This window comes from Saccopteryx bilineata, chromosome 4 (assembly GCF_036850765.1).
Source record: "Saccopteryx bilineata isolate mSacBil1 chromosome 4, mSacBil1_pri_phased_curated, whole genome shotgun sequence".
Classification (NCBI taxonomy): Eukaryota; Metazoa; Chordata; class Mammalia; order Chiroptera; family Emballonuridae; genus Saccopteryx; species Saccopteryx bilineata.
The window spans coordinates 202,969,165-202,990,290 of record NC_089493.1 but is presented as its reverse complement, the minus strand read 5'-3'; the positions used below and the strand labels follow the sequence as shown (position 1 = coordinate 202,990,290).

The following is a 21,126-nucleotide window of genomic DNA, read 5'->3' as shown; positions in this document are numbered from 1 at the left end:
TTCTCCTCCTCCTCCTCCTTTTCTCCTCCCCTTTAGCATTTTATGTAATATGGGCTTGATGATAATGAACTCCTATAGCTTTTTCTTGTCTGGGAAGCTCTTTAAAAGTCCTTCAGTTCTAAATAATAGCTTTGCTGAGTAGAGTAATCTTGGTTGTAGGTCCTTGCTTTTCATCACTTGAAATATTTCTGGTCATTTTCTTCTGGCATGCAAAGTTTCTGTTGAGGAATCAGCTGAGAGTCTTAGGGGAGCTCCCTTGTAGGTAACTGGCTGCTTTTCTCTTGCTGCTTTTAAGATTCTCTCTTTGTCTTTACCCTTTTACATTTTAAATATGATGTGTCTTGGTTGTGGGCCTCTTTGGGTTCATCTTACTTGGAACCTCCACACTTCTTGGACTTGAATGTCTATTTCTTTTACCAGGTTGGGAAAGTTTTCTGTCCTTATTTTTTTCAAATATTTCTTGTTATCTCTCTTCTGCTTTTGGTACCCCCACGAAGCAAATGTTGGGCTGCCATCTTGACTGGTACTTAAATGCTTTTTAAGTCCCTTCAGTACTAAAATTCTGTGACAGATTTGCTTAATGAAAAACTTATTGGCGTTACTTTCTAACACTCTTACTAACAGTTAACTTAGTAGACATACCTGACACAAGATCAAATGACTCGTCTTCTGAAACATTTATGCCTTAAGCTAACAGGGTCCCTCACTAGGACTTGGTCATCCATTCCTTTACTTTGTGGTAATTCACTCATTTTTCCCTGTTTCCATGATCAAAATCTTTATTTCTGGTATCTGATGAAATTATTTGTGGTTCATTACCTTCTGAAATAATAAGGTGAGAACCAAAGAAAAAACTTCAATTAAAAAATATAGTGCTAAAAATTGTGGAATTTCAGGAATGATATATAAAATTGAGAAAGACCTATTTGTATAGTTGAGTATACTATGTGAATATTTCTCTTTATTCCATTATACACAAGCTCATGCTAATCTTCTAATAATGTATTTGAAATATTTTATTAACAGTAAGACTTTTCATGGGTTTATCTGAATACATGTTGTAGTTAGTCATATGGCAGTAGTTCCACTCTTGCTACGGGAGAAAAAAGATAACTTCTCTCATTAGAAGTTATGAAATTCTTTTCCCAGTAAGCAAGTTATTTTAGAATAAACAAATTCCCTCAGGATTTTACTAACTTGAAAATGTAGGTAATGGTGCCTAAAGAGACATGGACCGATATTTGTTTTATACTCTCATGTGATTAACAGAAGAGTAATTTAGATGCTATCATTTCTTTTCATAATTTATGGCATAAACCCATTGTTTTAGTTAATATAAAAGTAGCACAAAAGTAGGTTTACAGTTGTGAGTACATAAAACACAGTTTATTCTTGTATTGTTATTTATTTATTTTTATTTTGTGTGACAGAGACAGAGATAGGGACAGACAGGAAGGGAGAGACATAAGGAGAATCAATTTTTTGTTGAGGCACCTTAGCTATTCATTGATTGCTTTCTCATATGTTCCTTGACCGGGGGGCTACAGCAGACGTGACCCCTTGCTCAAACCCGATGAGCCCACACTCAAGCTGGCGACCTTAGGGTTTCAAACCTGGGTACTCTGTGCCCCAGTCCTATGCTCTATCCACTGTGCTACTGCCTGGTCAGGCTTGTATTGTTATTTATTAATTACTGTAAATCTGCTTTTGTTCACCCCTGTATATGTGTGCAACTTTGATATCACAACAGATTCAAAATATCTTTTTTCAGGATTTTTGTCTTTGTAAAGTTTGGGGTAAAATATTTTTAGCTCTTTGTAAAAGCTAATGATATTTAATGCCTTACCATGTGGCAGGCACTATCCTAATCACCTTTATAGGTTTCAAATCATTTAAACTTCATAACACCTCTGTAAAGTAGCTAGTACTATTATCCTCATTTATAGAAGAGGAAACAGACTCAGATCGTTTAAATAACTTGCTTAATCTTATAGTTGGGATGGAGCAGAGCCCGGCCAGGGTTTGAACCAGACATTTCAACTTGAGAACTCATGCTTTTAACCAATACAAGCTATTCCAAAAGAATATAGGTTCTCCAAACTTTTTACTTTGTGATACATAAATCAGTCCTCATAAAATAGACAATATTTTAACTAGAGCTTATGTTTCTGCCTAAGGGCATTATATGAGATGGATCACATTAGGGGAAACAGTTTGTCCTCTTTATCTAAGATATAATTTTTTACCTATATTCATTTCAGATGCTAAAAAGTAATGTTTTATGTTTAAAATATACATAAATACACAATATGCATCAATTCTGCAAAGAGTCCTAGTATATCATAATTTATACATAAAATGTTTAAGTGTATATTTCCTTAGTGTATCTTTACCATCTCTTTGGCCAGTGGAACACTCTTATACTAGTTAGAATAAGTAATAACTTTAATTAGTAACTCTGCTTGCCTTTGAATTTAGAAATATTAGATGATTTGAATGATTCATTTCCCTCTCAAAATTTGTTCTAAAGAAGATTCAACTGTTACCTTTTTCTTCTCTAAGTAAAATTTTCTATTATCAATAGAAAAATTTAACATTTTTTATCCTTACATCATCCTTATAGCTTTAAAAAAAGAAACAACTTTTTGTCATAGCTAGATACAAGTTTGAAAAATGGTATTCTCTCAGACTTGAATATTTACTTGGGTCATCTTTGCTTTTTCCCAGCCTTTATTAGAGCCCCTTCTGAGTCTTATGGAGTTCTGCCACACTCAGCTTGTGGCAGGGTTCCGGAAGTCTGAATGATTGGAATATGGAAGTAGAAAATGTTAACGAGGGGCGTACAATAAACTAACATTCAACATCTGTTTTCATTTGTGATGAATATTGACCGTTACTTTTGTCCTTATGTGTAATAAAATGACTATACATCAGAGAGAGCACCTGATTCTGTTTTTTGTTTTTTTTTTAAAGGGAGTGAATCTGGAAGTGAAAGTGGAGAACAAGATGAGGGAGATAGTAGTGATGACAGCAGTGAGAACCCCTCTGGTGAGAGCGAGAGTGACAGTGGGAGTGAGTCAGAAGTGGAAAAGAAAAGGTTGGCCAAGAGGAGCTCCAAAACCAAAGGAAAAGGGTAAATTATTTTGTCAGGATTTTCTTCAAAAGATATTCTGTGTTTTTTTTTCCACCAGGCTGAATTTTCCCTTTAATTCATAGAGCCTGACCGGGCAGTGGCGCAGTGGATAGAGCGTCAGACTAGGATGCAGAGGACCCAGATTTGAGACCCCAAGGTCGCCAGCTTGAGTGCGGGCTCATCTGGTTTGAGCAGAAAGCTCACCTGCTTGAGCCCAAGGCACTGGCTAGAAAAAGGGGTCACTCAGTCTGCTGTAGCCCCACGGTCAAGGCACATATGAGAAATCAATCAATGAACAACTAAGGAGCCGCAATGAAGAATTGATGTTTCTCATCTCTCTCCCTTCCTGTCTGTCTGTCCTTATCTGTCCCTCTCTCTGATACTGTCTCTGCCACAAAAAAAAAAAAAATCATAAAATGAGAAAATAAGTGCATTTTTTCCTGAACAGATATTAAATCTTGTAAATTAATTTAGAATACTTGATCAAGTTATTCTACCACTTACATTGCTTAGTTTTCATTTTGAACTTGAACAAATTTTGAGGCCACATTTCGAAAATTGGTATAACCTTGGAAGGCTGAGTTAAGTGGTCAAACAGTAGGTATGAAACACTTAATTACCTTTCGTAGCAGTTTTGCTGAGGACTAAAATTAAATCATTCAACACTTTGCCATTATGTAAGTAAGACAATTGATTTTTCTAAATAATGTTATATTAAAAAGATTATGATCCAGATATTAGAGTCAGGAGCTGTGAAGGAAGACGGTCATTAGATATTTAAGTGTTAGTGCTTTTTAAGATCTCCCATTATCAACATTACCATGTATTAAAGTGTCATTAAAATTTTGAGTAATTGGGGCTAATACCTTGGATTGTAAGAGTCTGTTTTCCGCGCTATTGTCAGCAAGTGGCCTCTGCAGACTTGATGGTCCTTTCCTGGGAGTCTGCTGCCCGCTTACTTGATGAGCTTGCAGCCCAGCTCAGTCGTGGCTGACAGCGCTGATTGGGGCACGGTACGCTCTCTGCTCCTTTTATTACAGACAGTAATTAAAGCAGCTCGCCCTGCCACTTCCATAACAAACACAGCATAATACCCTAATTATGACTTTATTAATTTAAGTCAGAATTTAATGATTTTAAAAGTGATTTATATTGTTTTTCCTGTTCAGAACAAATGAAATCTGTAGGTTAAATTAATACAGGCTTTTCATCATTGCAAAGTTAAAAAGCTAGTTACCAGTAAATTCTTTTCATTAGATTAACATCTGAAACTCTAAGCGGTAAGGTAAACAATAATTACCCATCAAAATTGAGTGATGCATAACAAAATAACACTTTTACGTTTAAAATCTTATCTCAAAAGCTAGAAGTTTAAATATATTCAGCATTAGTCACTTGTTGCAACAAAGGAATACTTGGTTAATAATAGCCTTTTCTTTGAGAAAAATTCTGTACTTCTGGTTTAATACCAGAGTGGCTATGACTACATAATTTATAAAAACTATCTCATTTCTAGGAAGGTAAAATTTGGTTCAGAGCACTAAATATCTTTTCAGATAGCTAAAGCCAGTATGCTAGAAATTTATAATCATGTATTAGATTAGTTTCACTATTATTTCCTTGTAGAAATGGACTTGTCTCTTTACCCATACTTGAATTTAAAAAATTGTTTATTACATCAAAGGGAATCTCAGATGTATTCTAAATCTTATATTTTTAAGTACATGTCTTAACCATCAAATTGGGGATAATAAATTGCTATTCTTTGCTAGGGAAAAAACAACATATTTTTTAGTCATCAAATTTAATTACATGTGCTCTGAAATGCTACCATGACTCAATTTTTAATAAACAATCATATTTCCTCTAAAAAAAAAATCTGTTCTAGGAAATATTGATTCTTTTTTTTGCCTAACTGCTCTCCTTTTCGTTGTTGTTCTGTCTCAGAATATTTTTAAAACTTTGCTAGTGTATGATAGTTTTTTTTAAAAGGAAAAGAGCTTTAAGTATCTTCAAAACCACCCTTTGTTAATTATAATTATGACTAAATTTGAGTTTTATATTCCAAAGTATTTTCATTTGAAGGGAGATAGTATGATGTTGTAGGGAAAATAATGGTCTTTAGATTAAGACAGACATGACATAATCAACAGTTCAAATGCTATATAGAAATGTTTACTTGAAACCTATGTACTCTTATTGATCAATGTCACCCTGTTGAATTTAATTTTCTAAGTAAAATAAAAATTAAAAAAAAAAGACAGACATGAGTTCAAATTATAATTCTGACCTCCTGGCTTTGTGTCCTTGAGCAGGTTACTTAACTTTCCTGAATATTATGGGATAATAATGCACCCAGTAAAAATATAATGGGATATCTAAATTAGATGATTGGTATGAAGTTCCTAACATGCCTGGCGTAAGATAGATTCTTATATTCACACACACACACACACACACACACACACACACACACACACACACACAGTAAACAGAACTAGAACTTCAGTTTTGAGAAAAATCTAAAAGACCACAAGACATCTCTCTTCCCGGACTAAGACCTTTCGGCTGTCTCACATGTTGTCGTCCTTGCAGAACTACCTCCCTTCCCTCTACCTTCCTTATTTCTATTTCTCAAATTACATGTCTTTTCATCTAGGAAGCCTTCCTAGTCTTCATTAAGTTTGTTGGTATGCCCCTCGACCTGTTCTCATGGCACACTGTACATTATTACTTACTGTATTTATTGCCAATGCCACCTTACTTCTCTGTGTCTTCTAGTGGACAGTAGACTTTGTAAGGAAGGCACATTGAGATTGTCTGTATCTTACTAACCATTCTTATCCTTAGCACCTAACCAACGCCAACATGTGGTGGACAATCAATACATATTTGTTCAATGAAAGAGAGTGAATAAATGAATGAATAGCATCAACACTTAGGTTTGGTCATTTGGTATTTTAAAACTTTATGGTTATCTTTTCATAAGAATGCATTAGAAGAAGTCTCTTGAATTGGTTAATATTTACTCAGATAATATGTTTTAGGGTCACATTTAGGAACATATGTAAATTTTCTTGGCCAGAAAAATTTATAAAATGCAAGTCTATTTTAGCGAAAGTACGTATACATGTATAAAAACATAAACTTACTAACACAATATTTTGAGACAGTATTTTAAAAACAACCTGAGTATCTTTGAAGTTGTTACTCTTGGCACCTAATATAATCCTGGTAAATCATACATTTAATTCTAAGTTTTTTTTTCTACTTAGGATAGCATTTAGGTTATTTTACGATCTTTTGCATTTGAGGTTGTGTGAAGTGGTATATTTGGTTTTGAATGGGTTCTGATTTATTTGGTTATAGATAATACAACCTTTATTATCATTTCATTAACATATTCTGGGATTTTAAAACTATATTTATCACTGGGTTTTTTTGTTTTGTTTTGTTTGTTTGGGTTTTTTTGCATTTTTCCAAAGCTGGAAAAGGTGGAGGCAGTCAGACAGACTCCCGCATGCGCCTGACCAGGATCCACCCGGCATGCCCACCAGGGGGTGATGCCCTGTTGCAGCCAGAGCCATTCCAGCTCCTGAGGCAGAGGCCACAGAGCCATCCCCAGCGCCCGGGCCATCTTTGCTCCAGTGGAGCCTCAGCTGCGGGAGGGGAAGAGAGAGATAGAGAGGAAGGAGAGGGGGAGAGGGGGAGGGGTGGAAAAGCAAGTGGGCGCCTCTCCTGTGTGCCCTGGACAGGAATCGAACCTGGGACTCCTGCATGCCAGGCTGACGCTCTACCACTGAGCCAACCGGCCAGGCCCTCATCATTTTAAATACTAGAAGAAAGTGGTTCTCAGTGAAATACTCTTTCCTAGTAAACTTAGATTTATAGGCAAAATGCACAAATAGCAACATTTGTCCTTTTATTTTTTAAAGTACTTAAACTTGTTTATATAAAGTATTTAAAGTTAATATTTTAAAATTCTTCTTATTATACATAGAGATTCTGAAGATGAGAAGGAAAAGGAGAAATCTGAAACTTCAGATTCCTCCGGTGCAGAATCTAGTTCAATAGAAGACAGTTCTTCAGAATCTGAATCAGAATCAGAAAATGAATCTAAATCCAGAAAAATCACTAAGGTAAGAGGTTACACGTTTGTTGTAATTGAAAATAATTCTATAGCCTTTTCTCAATTATGAATAAATATTCCTGAAAATTTGTGTTTTGTGAAAAATCACAAAACTAAGAAAGGAATTTCACATTGCACTGATAATCAAAATAAACAGTGTTCATTCATCCTTACCTGTGATTTTATATTATTTTTTTCTAGCTAATTGCTTCCCTAAAAACTTAACCTCTGCAAAGAAGTAGCAACTTGGTTTTTAACCTCATCCTTTAACATTGAAATTAGTGAGCAGAGTGTTTATGAGTAAAGCCTTCGTTGTCCTTGGCTAGGATGTGACAAGGAGGGGCTTGGAAGTACAGAAATAGTGTTGAGCAAGGAGTATAAATGTACATGGGGCATAAGAAATTGAGACTAATACCCTTTTTTTTTTTTTTTTTTTTTTTTTTTTTTTCATTTTTCTGAAGCTGGAAACGAGGAGAGACAGTCAGACAGACTCCCGCATGCGCCCGACCGGGATCCACCCGGCACGCCCACCAGGGGCGACGCTCTGCCCACCAGGGGGCGATGCTCTGCCCATCCTGGGCGTCGCCATGTCGCGACCAGAGCCACTCCAGCGCCTGAGGTAGAGGCCACAGAGCCATCCCCAGCGCCCGGGCCATCTTTGCTCCAATGGAGCCTTGGCTGCGGGAGGGGAAGAGAGAGACAGAGAGGAAAGCGCGGCGGAGGGGTGGAGAAGCAAATGGGCGCTTCTCCTGTGTGCCCTGGCCGGGAATCGAACCCGGGTCCTCCGCACGCTAGGCCGACGCTCTACCGCTGAGCCAACCGGCCAGGGCCTGAGACTAATACCCTTTTAAAGATGTAATCAAATGATATACATACCTTAAAGTAAAAATTTAGTAGCCATGTATTTAAAACAAAAGTAAGAACAACTTATGTAATAGAACGATAATGCTTTTGATATATTTATAATTCTTAACTTTGTTTACTTAACAGCAAAAAATAATACAAATTGCAAAAATGTAATTATTAATATAAAATTTGGAACTAATATATCTTCATGATCTTTAATGATGAATTATTACTTTTCTTCCTATAAATGAATTGTGTTGATGCTATGCCTGAAATGCAGTAGTTTTTAAAAAATAAGCTGTATTCGACATGTTGAAAATGTGACCAAGTCTTTTAAATTAAATTATATATATATATTTTGCTAAAAGTCATTCAATATAACAACGTTTATTGATAAAACATCTTTTAAAAATAATAAATATTTTTTTGTATAATAAAAGAATATTTAAAATCAAAAGCAAGTATTATACTTACTGATGTGTTTGTTTTTTTCATTTGTTCTATATTTATCAATTTCTTTAATGAGTCACCTGAATAGCCAAGGGTGAAAATAAATCCATTGAAATAAATCATTGTCCTCCTTTATCCAGAGGTTTATTGTTAAAGAGTAAGCATGTTTAAAAATTGGCTAATACAGGTATTTGTCTTTCCTTTTTTCAAATATTCTTGCATATAGTAAAACCTACTTTAACTGAGTTTATATTTAAAAACTGTATCTGTATATTATATAATCTAAGATTTCAGTTTCAAAAATTTATATAAACTCTTACAGATTTTTAGGTTTATTAATATGGCCTTGTGTAAAAACTTATTACATAGTGAATTGGATATCTTGTCATTTCCTGCTTATATTTAATTACAATAGGCCTGACCTGTGGTGTCATAGTGGATAAAGCATCAACTTGGAACACTGAGGCTTGTCTGGTCAAGGCACACATGGGAGTTGATGCTTCCTATTTCAACCCCCTTTTCTCTCTCTCTCTCTCTTCTAAATTGAATATATAAAGTCTTAAGAAATGTATAAAAAATTATAATAAAGCTTAAGAAGTTAATTTAAAATAAAATAAAGGAACTTTAGAAATTGTAATAAGTACAACCCAGAAGAAGAAATCAGTGTTTTTAAAAATGACCAAACATATTAATGAATATCAAATGTATAGAATTAAAATAAGTTGTTCTTATAAAGTTTTGTAAAAGTTGAAAAATTATAGACTTCAGTGCTTACAGGGCTTTACGGGTCCATTAAAAAGCCACAGAGGGCCTGACCTGTGCTGGTGAAGTGGATAAGGCGTTGACCTGGAACACTGAGGTTGCTGGTTTGAAACCCTGGGCTTACCTGTCAAGGCACAAGGGGGAGTTGATTCTTCCTGCTCCTCCCCCTTTCTCTCTCTCTTTCTTTCTCTCTTCACTCTAATATGAATAAATGACGTCTTTAAAAAAAATAATTAAAAAAATGCCACAGAGATACCCCAGGTCAGCAGTTAAGTTTGGTTTTTTGTGAAAGACTATCAATGACAGATTAGCTCTTTTTGTAATTGAAAATATTTTACTATAGAACATCAGTGTAAAATTTCAAAGTAATGCAATGAGCCAAGATTCTTGAGAAATTCAGGTTTTACTCATGTTGTTGATAGTTTCATGTCTGTGTGTTTTGCTATGTGGCTTATTTTCTCTATATTAAAATGCCTTATAATAGGATGGTTTGTTTTAATTTATCAGTGAGATTATTCTCCACCTTGGTGGATATGGACCCACCATAACTTTTTTCTTTCTATTTCTTTCTGAGTGACTTGGAGTATACCGTGCGGTTACAAGTATACCAGTTTTCTAATAATTGGAAACTTTATAATTGTAGAATTCTTGCACCAAGCGTTGTGGCTTCTGCTCTGAATTATGAATGATGAAGGCAGTTGGTTGGTTGCTTTACCTCAATTTAGCATGACAGTGTTTTAGTGCTGAAAATTCATATGCCTTAGGTCTGCAGCCAAACGAAATCTATATTTTTTTACTCTTTTTCTTTCATTTCTTTTATTTAGACTGTGTTTTTTGGAATACTGAGCATGAAAATCAGAACTTTAGGTATTTTGAACATAGTGGTCCTATGGGGTAGGCATAGTGTTGTACTTGTTATCCTTCAGTTTCCTCATCTATAAAGTAGAAATGCTAATACCTACCGTACTTTTTTCAGGTGCTATTATAAAAAATCAAATGTGAAAAATTAATGTAAAGCACCATGTAAAACATCAGTGTTAACTTTTTTTTAACTTGAATATTAATACCTCGAGAGACCAACAATATTAGCATTATAGAATACCAATGCTAAAAGGAACCAAAATTATTTTTATAACTCTATGTCTCCTGTATGTGTTTTTAATCTTTTTATACCATTCAAGTTATAGGTCAACATTTGGATTGGCCCCTTCCTTGCATCTTGTGATCTTACCCACTTTCTACAGAATATTGAGCTGCCATCTGCCGTGAGCATCTCCCACTGCTCTGCTCTCTAACACACCATCTATATAGTTACCCTCCTTTTTCTTTGAATAGCTATGAGTAAGTGATCCCTTAACCGAGAATAAGTTCTATTTCCTTTTGGCCTTGTTTTGTTGAGAATCATCTGCTCCCTTTTGCACCTTCAATGTTTTTCTCTACTAGTGCTTCCTTTGCTAACCAGAGTACTCAAGTCCCCCGCCCCCCCCCCTCCACACACACACACATTTACAGAGAGAGAGGGAGAAGGAACTAGAAGAGGGGCAGAGAGAGTTGAGTTCAGGACAATAATCTAGGTATTCTTCATCCACTGCCTCTTAACCTAGTTATTTCTTAGTCCCTTTGAAATTGATTTTCACTCCCCTTACTTCCTACAGGTTCTGCTCTCTGAAAAGTCAGCCATGATCTTCCTCAACTGAGAGCTCTCTCAGGAATTATTCTTCTCCTACTGCTAATACTTGAAACTCTCTGCATCCTTTTTCTTCTGACTTCTCTGACCTTTCCATCTTTCATTTGCTTCACTTTTACCACCTTTTGACATCCATTGCCCCAAACTTAGTGCTTAGTATACATTATTTTTCAAAAATATTAAGATGCATCATCTGTATATATAATAGAATTGTGCACTTGAAAACTGCATATCTTATTAACCAATATCACTTCAATACATTTGATTTAAAAATGCATTACATTAATAAAAAATTAATGTGGATTATTTTTACTTTTTTCCTCTCTACGTTTTTTCCAATTGATACCCATTCTTTCCTATAGTTTCAACTAAAACTTTTGTGTGAATTCTTCTATAATAACACTTCTGAGTCCCTACAACAGCTGTAACCTTTCTTCCCAAATTAAAATCAAATTCCTAGATCTGTTAGGAGCTGCTGGTTTTCCAAACCAATTTATATGGCCTGAAGATGACATGCTGTTCCATTTGGTACCAGAATTCTTTCTCCCAGATCTTCCAGATCTGTAGTTCCAAAGTTGTCTCTGATTCCTCCCTCATTCTGCATGTTTACACAGTTGCCAAGTCTTAGATATTCTGTATGTTATTTCTTGTATCTGTCATTTCTTTTCCCACCAACATCATTCTAGATAAGTTCTTTATTTACCTCACTTAGAGTCATTGACATTGGTCATTCTCAGAGTTCCCCCAACCCAATCCTTCTATGCAGCTGCCAGATTAATGTTCACATTACCTATATTGATGCTCCGTTTTCATCCTCGTTCATCCTATCTTCAGACTAGCATGTCCAAACCTACTTTTCCAAACTTAACCCCATTTGTGTTCCCACTGTTCTTATCCCAATGTCCCACTGTTCTTAACATGCTGGTCAATAATGACCAAAGAAAATTACCTTGTTCTTTATTTTGATGAGCAAATAAATTCATTTTGATGAGCAAGCATATTTTTACTTTTAGGTGTTTGTTTCTGAAATATATATATTAAGGAAATATTTTAATTTGAGTCTAATACTTTTTGTGAAATAATTCTTTTGCTCCAAATAATTTGACTTAAAGAAAATTTGGCATGTAATCTAAGATAGATTATGGGTAAGAGTGAAAGGAACTATTTTCTGATTAGTTTTCTGTCCCACTTGAGATACAGGGAACAAGTTTTAACTTGTATTTTCACAAATATTTATGTATGTTACAATTATAACTTCTGTGAATATCATAGAATATTGGTTTTTACTCCTACATTTCAAACCCTTGCCTCCTTCCGTGTGTGTCTTTCCCAGTTTAGTTCATATTTTAAGTTCTCCAGAACAGCAATAGTATTGCACTTCAATTGAAATCTTTAAGTAATAGTGTCATTAAGCAAGCTTTCTTATTGAAGTAGATATAATTTAATAGGGAAGAGTTTTTTTAGCAATTTATTTATAAAAAAGTCTCGATTTGCTGGTAATGTACACTTTTGTTTGAAAGCACAGTGTGTGGCTCAGATTTTTAAAATCGCATTTGTTCAATGACTTGAAGGGAAGAAAGTCATTAAATTGTTTTTGATTGGTAATTCTAATTGAAACTTTTATGCAAATATCTTTTCCTGTGATGCTAAAAATTAGTCTTGGATTTTTGTTGATTTTAAAGCATGGTATGTGTTTGACAAACTTTATATACGTACCCAGTTCTATAGTCTAAAATTTTGAACCTCTTTACAATAGTTTCCTCTTAGGAAGCATATTTGATCTTGTCATGTAAGATCTTTTTTTCTATTTGCCTTTTTTTTTAATCAGCATGAAAATGAACATGCATAATACATTAAAAGTCTTTACAGGTTATATTATTACATAATTTTGTTTCTATTATTTGAAGCTTCATAAGAATTTCCAGGATCTTTTATTTATTATTTGAAATGAAATATATTAAAGAGAAATCAGTTCCTTAACCTTGTGACTTTTTATTTCATTTTGAAAATGTTGATGTGTTTAGGTGTATAATCAAATACCATAGAAACAAAATGGAGGTTTGAGGATGATGAATTGATAACAAGGTATTTTTGTAGTTAAATTTTAAGATCAGTTACTATTGTCCTTATAAAAGTCTAATACAGTCACTCAGCTGTCTAAAACCTGATTCTCTATTTTAAAAAAATACAAAAACAAATTGTCTGTGTTTCTGCCTGATCTCTTCTCAAGTACTAACACAATGGAAACAGTGGGTGATCTGTCAATGTGTTTGGTTTGTCAATGATGGTTTTGTATAAATATTGGAAGGGTAAGAAATAAAATTCACACAGTAAAATATGATTTCATCTGCCTTTTCTCTGCAGCTCCATGGCTCATGCTGCGGTGTGAAATTCTCATTTTACACACTTTGCAGGCGGAGCACATGAATTATGCATTGAGCAAGAAAAATCTCCTGCCTCAAGTCCTATATGCATTTACCCAGGTTCTGTCTCTATTACCAAGATAAATTGCAAATGGTGAAATGTGTGATGGAATAGGACTCTTAACTCCTTTATTTAGAATTCAGATTTTTATTTTTATAGTAGATCTTTTAAGTATGAAAATGTTTTGAACTTACTATGGATTTTTTTAAATGGAAAATGAAATATAACATAAGAGGGGAATGCCAAACACATCATAAAGCTTTTTATAGCCTTGATTCAGAATGCAAGGCTTTTTCAATTTAGTAGCAATATCCATTATCTATTGCTAATGTTGTATTTCAGTCATCGGTTATTTGCTGTTCTCAGAAAGTCAGTGAAATTCTGTCCTTTTGAGAGGCTCTTTTCTTTCTGTTTTAGGCTTTATGCCAATTTCACATGCAGCTCTGTCCTGTGTTGTATGTAACCTGAAGTGGATTTAATAGATACTGTTACAAACTCTTAGCTGTGAAGTAGAAAATAAGGTTTAGACTTGCCTACAGCTTTAACTTTATCTCAATTTGATAGGTTTCTGATTTTTCAGGTGGGGAGGTTACAGTTCCATAAAGACAGTCATGCACCAGTGTAGCTTATAGGAAGCTACGCCCATTGTGCTCAGCGTTGCATTTTTGAAAAGCACATGGTGATAAGCTCTTTTTTGCTATATGTTCTTTCTTCACAGGTATGATATTCCAGTTGAGGTGGCATTTGCTTTCTGAATCAGTTTTTGTTACTTGCAACTTTTACATTTCAGTTTCAAAGCTAACATTTCTTCTGTTTATTTTCCTAGCCTTAGAAATTGTTATTCATTTTAGGTGCGGACAGAGGGGCAAATGTTGTTTATAAATAACTAATGAATATTAAAACCCATCTAGTTGATTTGGCATTTTCAGTGGCAGATTTGGAGGAAGAAAATCAATGCTGAGTTTTTAGTTAGTGTTTTAATGTGTATTATTGTTTGAAGTTTGAAAATACTTTTTTTTCCCTGAGTATTGGCATAAGGAAAATAAAGCAAGCAGAACTTAAAATCATTTAAAAATGTTACCTAACATATAATTTGGTGTATTGCTCTTGTTAATGTATGCTTGGTGTAGGAACAGCTCTAAACTTCACATGGTGTAAACTTTAAATGGTGATAATGTACCTTCTGCTTTTGTAATACCTTACTGTGGTTAGAAAAAATACTTCCAACATATTTGTAACAATTTATATAAACAACAAGCTCTGAAGTCCTTTGGTAGAGTGTAAGTTATCTGAAGGCTGGGACTGTGTCTGTCTTCGGTGTCATCCACTACTTAGCATTGAATGTGATACATATTAAAATTTCTATACATATCTATTAATGAATGAATGAACAAACAAAAACATAGTAGCAGAAACTTACATTTCAGCCTGTAATTTGAGATTAATGTGAAAGTAAAGTATAAATTACAAAGAAAGTGACCTTGATCCAATACATTTATTTAACACCCTAATCTTTATTGGTCTTTAATTGTTGATGATGCTATTCAGTACTGCACTAATTTTTTTTTGAGATTATACATATTTTTTTCTGAATGTCTAAGCAAGCTGTGAAAATCTGAGGCTTAGAGACACTGTTTTCTAGTCCATTGTTATCCACGTTTCAAAAATATAGTAAACTAAGCAAATATGAGGTGGAAGAAGCTCTGATTATTATGTTGATATGTTTTGAAATACTTTTTCTCCCCAAAAGAAAACTGTAATAATATTAAATGAATCCTTTTCAACCCTAAAGAGCAGGAGCCTGAAAATATCATTTATAGATTTTAGTGAATACTTTTGGCAGAAGCAGTCCAACACAGCCTAGTGTTGAAATATTAAGTACCTGGTACAATGCATGTCACAAACTACATCTCAGCAAGATTAATCTATCACAAGCCATTGACCATCTCAGAACTAAGCATATATTGTTTGAGTGTTTATTTTTCTTAAATCAGCGTGAATGTTTTGTACACTTTCTACCAGAATCAAACTTCATTTTTTTGTTAGCAAAATGTTGTCACATTATAAAGTATTTATTTCACTTTAAGTTTTTTCTTCCGAAGGTTATTTATAATCTTTGAACACAAAATATTTTGAATAATTAACACTCTGCATGGTGGAGAAGAAATACTTTATGCTAACTGAAATAAAAGCTTTAATTCAAAAAAATAATTTTGTATAACTATACAGAAACTTAACTTGATTTTTTAAGAAGACTAGAGGAAAATGCTTGTTTTGAAATAAAAAGTACCTCATAGATTTTTAAAATACAACATGCAATAAATGAAGTATTTCTTGTTTTATAGGAGAAAGAAAATAAAACAAAGCAAGATAGAAATGCTGTTACCAAAAATATTTCACTTCTAGATCTAGATGATTGTAAGTATTAAAATTTAATTTTTTTCTTTTGTGTGTAGCAGTATTTTTATAGTACCTTGTATTTATATGTCTCAAAGTGTACTAGCATCTATTATAAAAAATGTATAGATGAATACAGCAAGAAAATTTTAGAAATTGGTTCTATTAGTATTTTCATCTATTGAGCATATCAGATTGTATTACCTGAATAAATATAATTGGTTAATAAAAGTATACCAAATTTATTTTAATATCTTTTGCTTTAGTAATTTATACTTTTTTTTAGTAAATATCCATATCTCACAACTTCTACATTGTTAAATATTGGCTATGGGGGGTTGAGACATCTATTGATAATTAAAGGAGGCAGGGACATAAGGGAGTAATTGGAAATATAAAGGACATTGCCATCTTACTTGCTATGTTTTTTTTTTTAAAGTACTTTATTCCATTTTTTCTGAGGAAGGAGAGAGAGAGAGAGGAAAGGAGGGAGAGAAAGAGAGAGAGAGAAGGGGGAGGAGCAGGATGCATCAACTCCCATATGTGCCTTGACCAGGCAAGCCCAGGATTTCCAACCGGCGACCTCAGTGTTCCTGGTTGATGCTTTATCCCACTGCGCCACCACAGGTTAGGCAATGCTTTTGATGTGAACAGAAAAGGGGACAAAAAGTTTTTGGAGGACAGTATATACTATCAATATTTTAACTGGAAAAAGTCCTTGTCTCAGCAAATCCACTTCTAAGAATTTAGAATCTTACAAATATACTAACCCAAGTGTGCAAAGATATGTATTCATCATCTCCCTGAAATCTTCCTTCATTGTGAGAGACAGTGGAATTGACTTTGTTGGTAGGTACATTTTGTATTTAAAGAAGAGTAACAAGCAAGATTTCATGAATGTTAAACTACTATCATTTTTCAATACAGCTTTTCCATGCTAGGGTTGGCTTATTCTTATAAACAGAATATAGAGCTCTTGTATTTTTATTATTTAGCTAGATTGTCTCATGACAAATTCTTAATATAGAGAACTTAAAATGTATACTATAGAGAAATTAAAATTGAAGCCAAATTTTAATAATTTTTTACCTGTTGGCAAAGATTTTAAAGAAACATTCAGTAATATGAAGGTTTAGAGAATCAGGCATTCTACATATGTTTTTGATAGGAATATATATAGGAGTCATTTTATAATATCAACCGAAACCTAAATTGCACATACCCATCAGTTTTGACCTATCAGTTCTTTTCTAGGAATTGATCCTACAGATAATCTAGCAAAATTAGATCTTACTTCATCCTTGTTGTAGACCCTTTAATGTAATGGCTTAATTTTCCACTTCAATTAATGTCCATATTCCCAGATTTTTGAGATCTCAGATGATCTGACTCTTGCTTACCTCTTATGTTTTTCGTTCCTTTGCTTTTTTTTTTTGTACCTTTCTGAAGTTGGAAATGGGGAGGCAGTCAGACAGACTCCTGCATGCGCCCAACCGGGATCCACCCGGCATGCCCACCAGGGGGCGATGCTCTGCCCATCTGGGGCGTTGCTCTGTTGCAACCGGAGCCATTCTAGCGCCTGAGGCAGAGGCCACAGAGCCATCCTCAGCCCCCGGGGCCAACTTTGCTCCAATGGAGCCTTGGCAGCAGGAGGGAAAGAGAGAGACAGAGAGGAAGGAGAGGGGGAGGGGTGGAGAAGCAGATGGGCGCTTCTCCTGTGTGCACTGGCCGGGAATCGAATCCAGGACTCCTTCCTTTGCATTTGTAGTACACCAGACTTGCCCTGTCCAGTGAGTAGTATCATCCTGGAGCATCAAAGTCACTGGCTCGGCTCTGAGTTCACCAGGTTGAGCCCTGGTCAGGGCATGTATGAGAAGCAATCAGTGGTTGCACAGCCAAGTGGAGCAACGAGTTAAAGCTTCTCTCTCACTCCCATTCCCTCTCTCTTTTCTTCTCTCTCTCAAAAGAAGAAGAAGATGAAAAAGAAGAAATATACCAGGCCCATTCCTGACAAGGGCCTCTGTTCTGCTGTTCCCTGTACTAAGGATATTTCTTCCAGACCTGATGGCAAGCTGCTTCTTATCTTTCCTTTCCCAGCTCAGAAGTTGCCTTCTCTTACATCCTCAATAATTACTGTCTTCCTGACATTTTTTTCTATCTGAAGTTATCTTAAATATTTTTATTACTTGTTTATTGTCTGACTCTCTCATTTAGGGTTCAGGTTGCACGAGAATAGTATCCTGTCTTTCTTGCTCACTACTATTTATTCCTAGTATATGAACATACCTAGCAATAGTGGGCACCCTGTCAATATTGTTGAATTAATAAAATCTGAAAGATTATATATAAAAATTTTATTGCACGTTATTTATTTTAGCAAAATACTGAAAACAAAAAATGTAACCACTAGGATGAGATAACCATTAACAAAAATGGGGCAAACAGTTTGAGGATCAAAAATTAACATGTTTTTCACTAGTTGCTTGAGTTCTTAGCTGTGAGAATTAGATTAGTTTTAAAGATGGGGCAGGCACATTTCTTGTGTTTTTATGTGAGAGGCACATTATAATTTACAGAGCATATTTGTTCAGTACACACTTCATACCAGGAAAACTGCAAGTACTAAATTTATCTGTGTCTTCATTAAGAAAACACTTATTAACTAAACGTGTGCTTTGATTTTTGTAATCTGCTACATGCTGGAGATTCTAGATGGACACAACATTGTCCTACCCAAGGAACTGTCAGAGTGTCATAGGGGAAACACATGGAGTGGCTTTTAGATTGCCATGCTATAAATGAATGAGATAGAGATATGCCCGGAATGCTGTTAGATATTGGTGTATCTAACCTGCCTAGCAGTTTCCAGATATAATTTAATGCTTGAGTGGTGTAAGTAAGAATTAGTTCAGCAGTTGGAGGTAAGAGAAGAAAGTAAGGGAAATAAAGGTATGGAGAAGTGAAAGAGGTCACCACTACCTGATGTAATAATCATTGTCTCTCTCCAAGGAGGTGCACTCAGCAACCCTACCAAAGACTGGCTCTACTAAAAACAGTTCTGTGGTTTTGAATAAGTAACTTGGTATTTCCTTCTTATATCTGTTGAAGGGATTTTATCATAACCCCTTAAAAGGCTATTTTATGAAATTGGTTGACAATACATTAGAAAGTATTTATACTAAGGTAATAATGGACTAATAATAGATTAGGCTTAGAAGTAGCAATATGCTTTATTTTGGCAATCATATTTTATATTTATGGAAAGTAAAAATTTTTTAGTACCCGATACCAGTGGTCCCCAACCCCCGGGCCGCGGACCAGTAGTGGTCCGTAGAGAAAGAATAAATAACTTACATTATTTCTGTTTTACTTATATTTAAGTCTGAACGATGTTTTATTTTTTAAAAATGACCAGATTCCCTCTGTTACATCTAAGACTCACTCTTGACGCTTGTCTCATAAGTTCGACAATTATATTTTAAAATACCACAGTTTTTACACCGGTCGCATAATTTTATTTTGTGCATTTATCCGTCCCACCCTAAAGGCTGGTCCATGAAAATATTTTCTGACATTAAACCGGTCCGTGGCCCAAAAAAGGTTGGGGACCACTGCCTTATACCATGTCATATCAATAGGATGATCATAAAGGAGCAATCATATTCTGGTGTTCTTTTATAGCTATTGTAACCTGTATAGATACACTGTTAGTGTAACTAATTAATTGATGTGCTTTAAAACTGTTTATAACCCAACAATAATCGTACTTCAGATAATAATGTTGTTAATATTGTTGAGTAAATTGTAGTATGGGCAGTAGAGTGGCGTGGCTAAGAGGACAATGGAGCTAGACTGTCTGAGCTTGAATCCTAGTTCTGTTACATACTAGTTCTGTATAACTTTTGGAAAGTTATTTACTCTCTCTGTACTCTAGTTACTTTATCTATAAAATTGGGGTAATAGTAATACTTTTAAGAAGCATTAATAGAATTAAATGGGTCGATAAATGGAAAAGCACTTAAAACTATGCTTGGCACCTGGTAAGCATTATATAAGGGTTAGCGATGATGGAGATGATGATGGCAAAGATGCAGCAGCAGCAAATTATATTTAATAAGTTAATTATGTTCATATTAAATTATTAAATATTGAAAGTTTTACTTCTTAAAATTTTTAAATTGTTTATTGATTTTAGAAAGGAAGGGAGACAAACAATTGATTTGTTGTTCCAGTTATTTATGCATTTATTGGTTGATTCTTGCGTGTGCCCTAACACTGGATGGAACCCACAATCTTGGTTTATCGGGACAGTGCTCTAACCAACTAAGCTACTCGGCCAGGGCACTTATTAAATTTTTTTTTAAGAATTTATTTTTTAGTGAAAGAGAGAGACACAGAGAGAGAGTTATTGAGAAAAAATGGGGGGAGAAAAGAGGAAGCATCAACTCCCATATGTGCCTTGACCAGGCAAGACTACGGTTTCAAACCTGTGACCTCAGCATTGAGGTCAACGCTTTATCCACTGCACAACCACTGGTCAAGCCACACTTCTTAAATTTTAAAGCAAAACTTTAATCAGGAGAATAATTATACAGTTATTTTATTAAATATTCTCTTTAAGAAAAAAACATTTTGTGGGAAATTTTAAAAAGATAAAATGGGTTTGTAATCTAAATACCCTGGGTTTACAGTGGCATATCAGTTCAGGTTCTTTTTATATGCAAACCATACCCCCCAAAAAAGAACTGAATCACACTGAGATACTGGGTTTTTTCTTATTAAATTTATTAGAGTAACACTGGTTAACAAAATTATACAGGTGTCAGGTGCACAATTCTTCAGCACATCCTCTGTACAATGTACTGTGTGGTCACTCCCCCAAGTCAGGTCTTCATCCATCAGCATTTATGCCCCTGTGCACTCCTCTGCCTCCCTTTTCCTCACTTCCCCTCAGCAGTCACCACGCTTGTCCATGTCAGTAGTTCTTTTTTCTCTTTTCTTCCCTTTGAGATACTGTTTAATTATTTGCTTCTTTCTCTGTTTATCATACAGATTGCTTTCCATGCCATAAATATTCCTCAGCAACTTCATTTTAAATAACTGTATGGTCATCTTTTATATTGTTATAATAAATTCTAGTTAACAGGTTTACTATTGTGGGAAATTTAACTTATCATTTTTTGCTATAATAATCAGTGAAGCAATACACATTATCATAAGAACATTATTACTTTATCTCCATGAATGTTTCCTTAAGCTAAATTTCCAGTAGAATTGCTGGGACAAAGGCTTTAAAGA

The 21,126-nt window shown here is 34.6% G+C and overlaps 1 protein-coding gene across 3 annotated transcripts in view; it reads left to right on the top strand.

The window, feature by feature from the left end:
* AP3B1 (adaptor related protein complex 3 subunit beta 1) overlaps positions 1–21,126 on the top strand; it is a 318,239-nt gene that overhangs the window by 192,468 nt on the left and 104,645 nt on the right. For all 3 annotated transcript variants that reach the window (XM_066273625.1, XM_066273623.1, XM_066273626.1), the window contains 3 exons: positions 2,974–3,133; positions 7,134–7,272; positions 15,777–15,849. In XM_066273625.1, the coding sequence (XP_066129722.1) occupies positions 2,974–3,133; positions 7,134–7,272; positions 15,777–15,849 (372 nt within the window). The remainder of the gene's footprint in view (positions 1–2,973; positions 3,134–7,133; positions 7,273–15,776; positions 15,850–21,126) is intronic.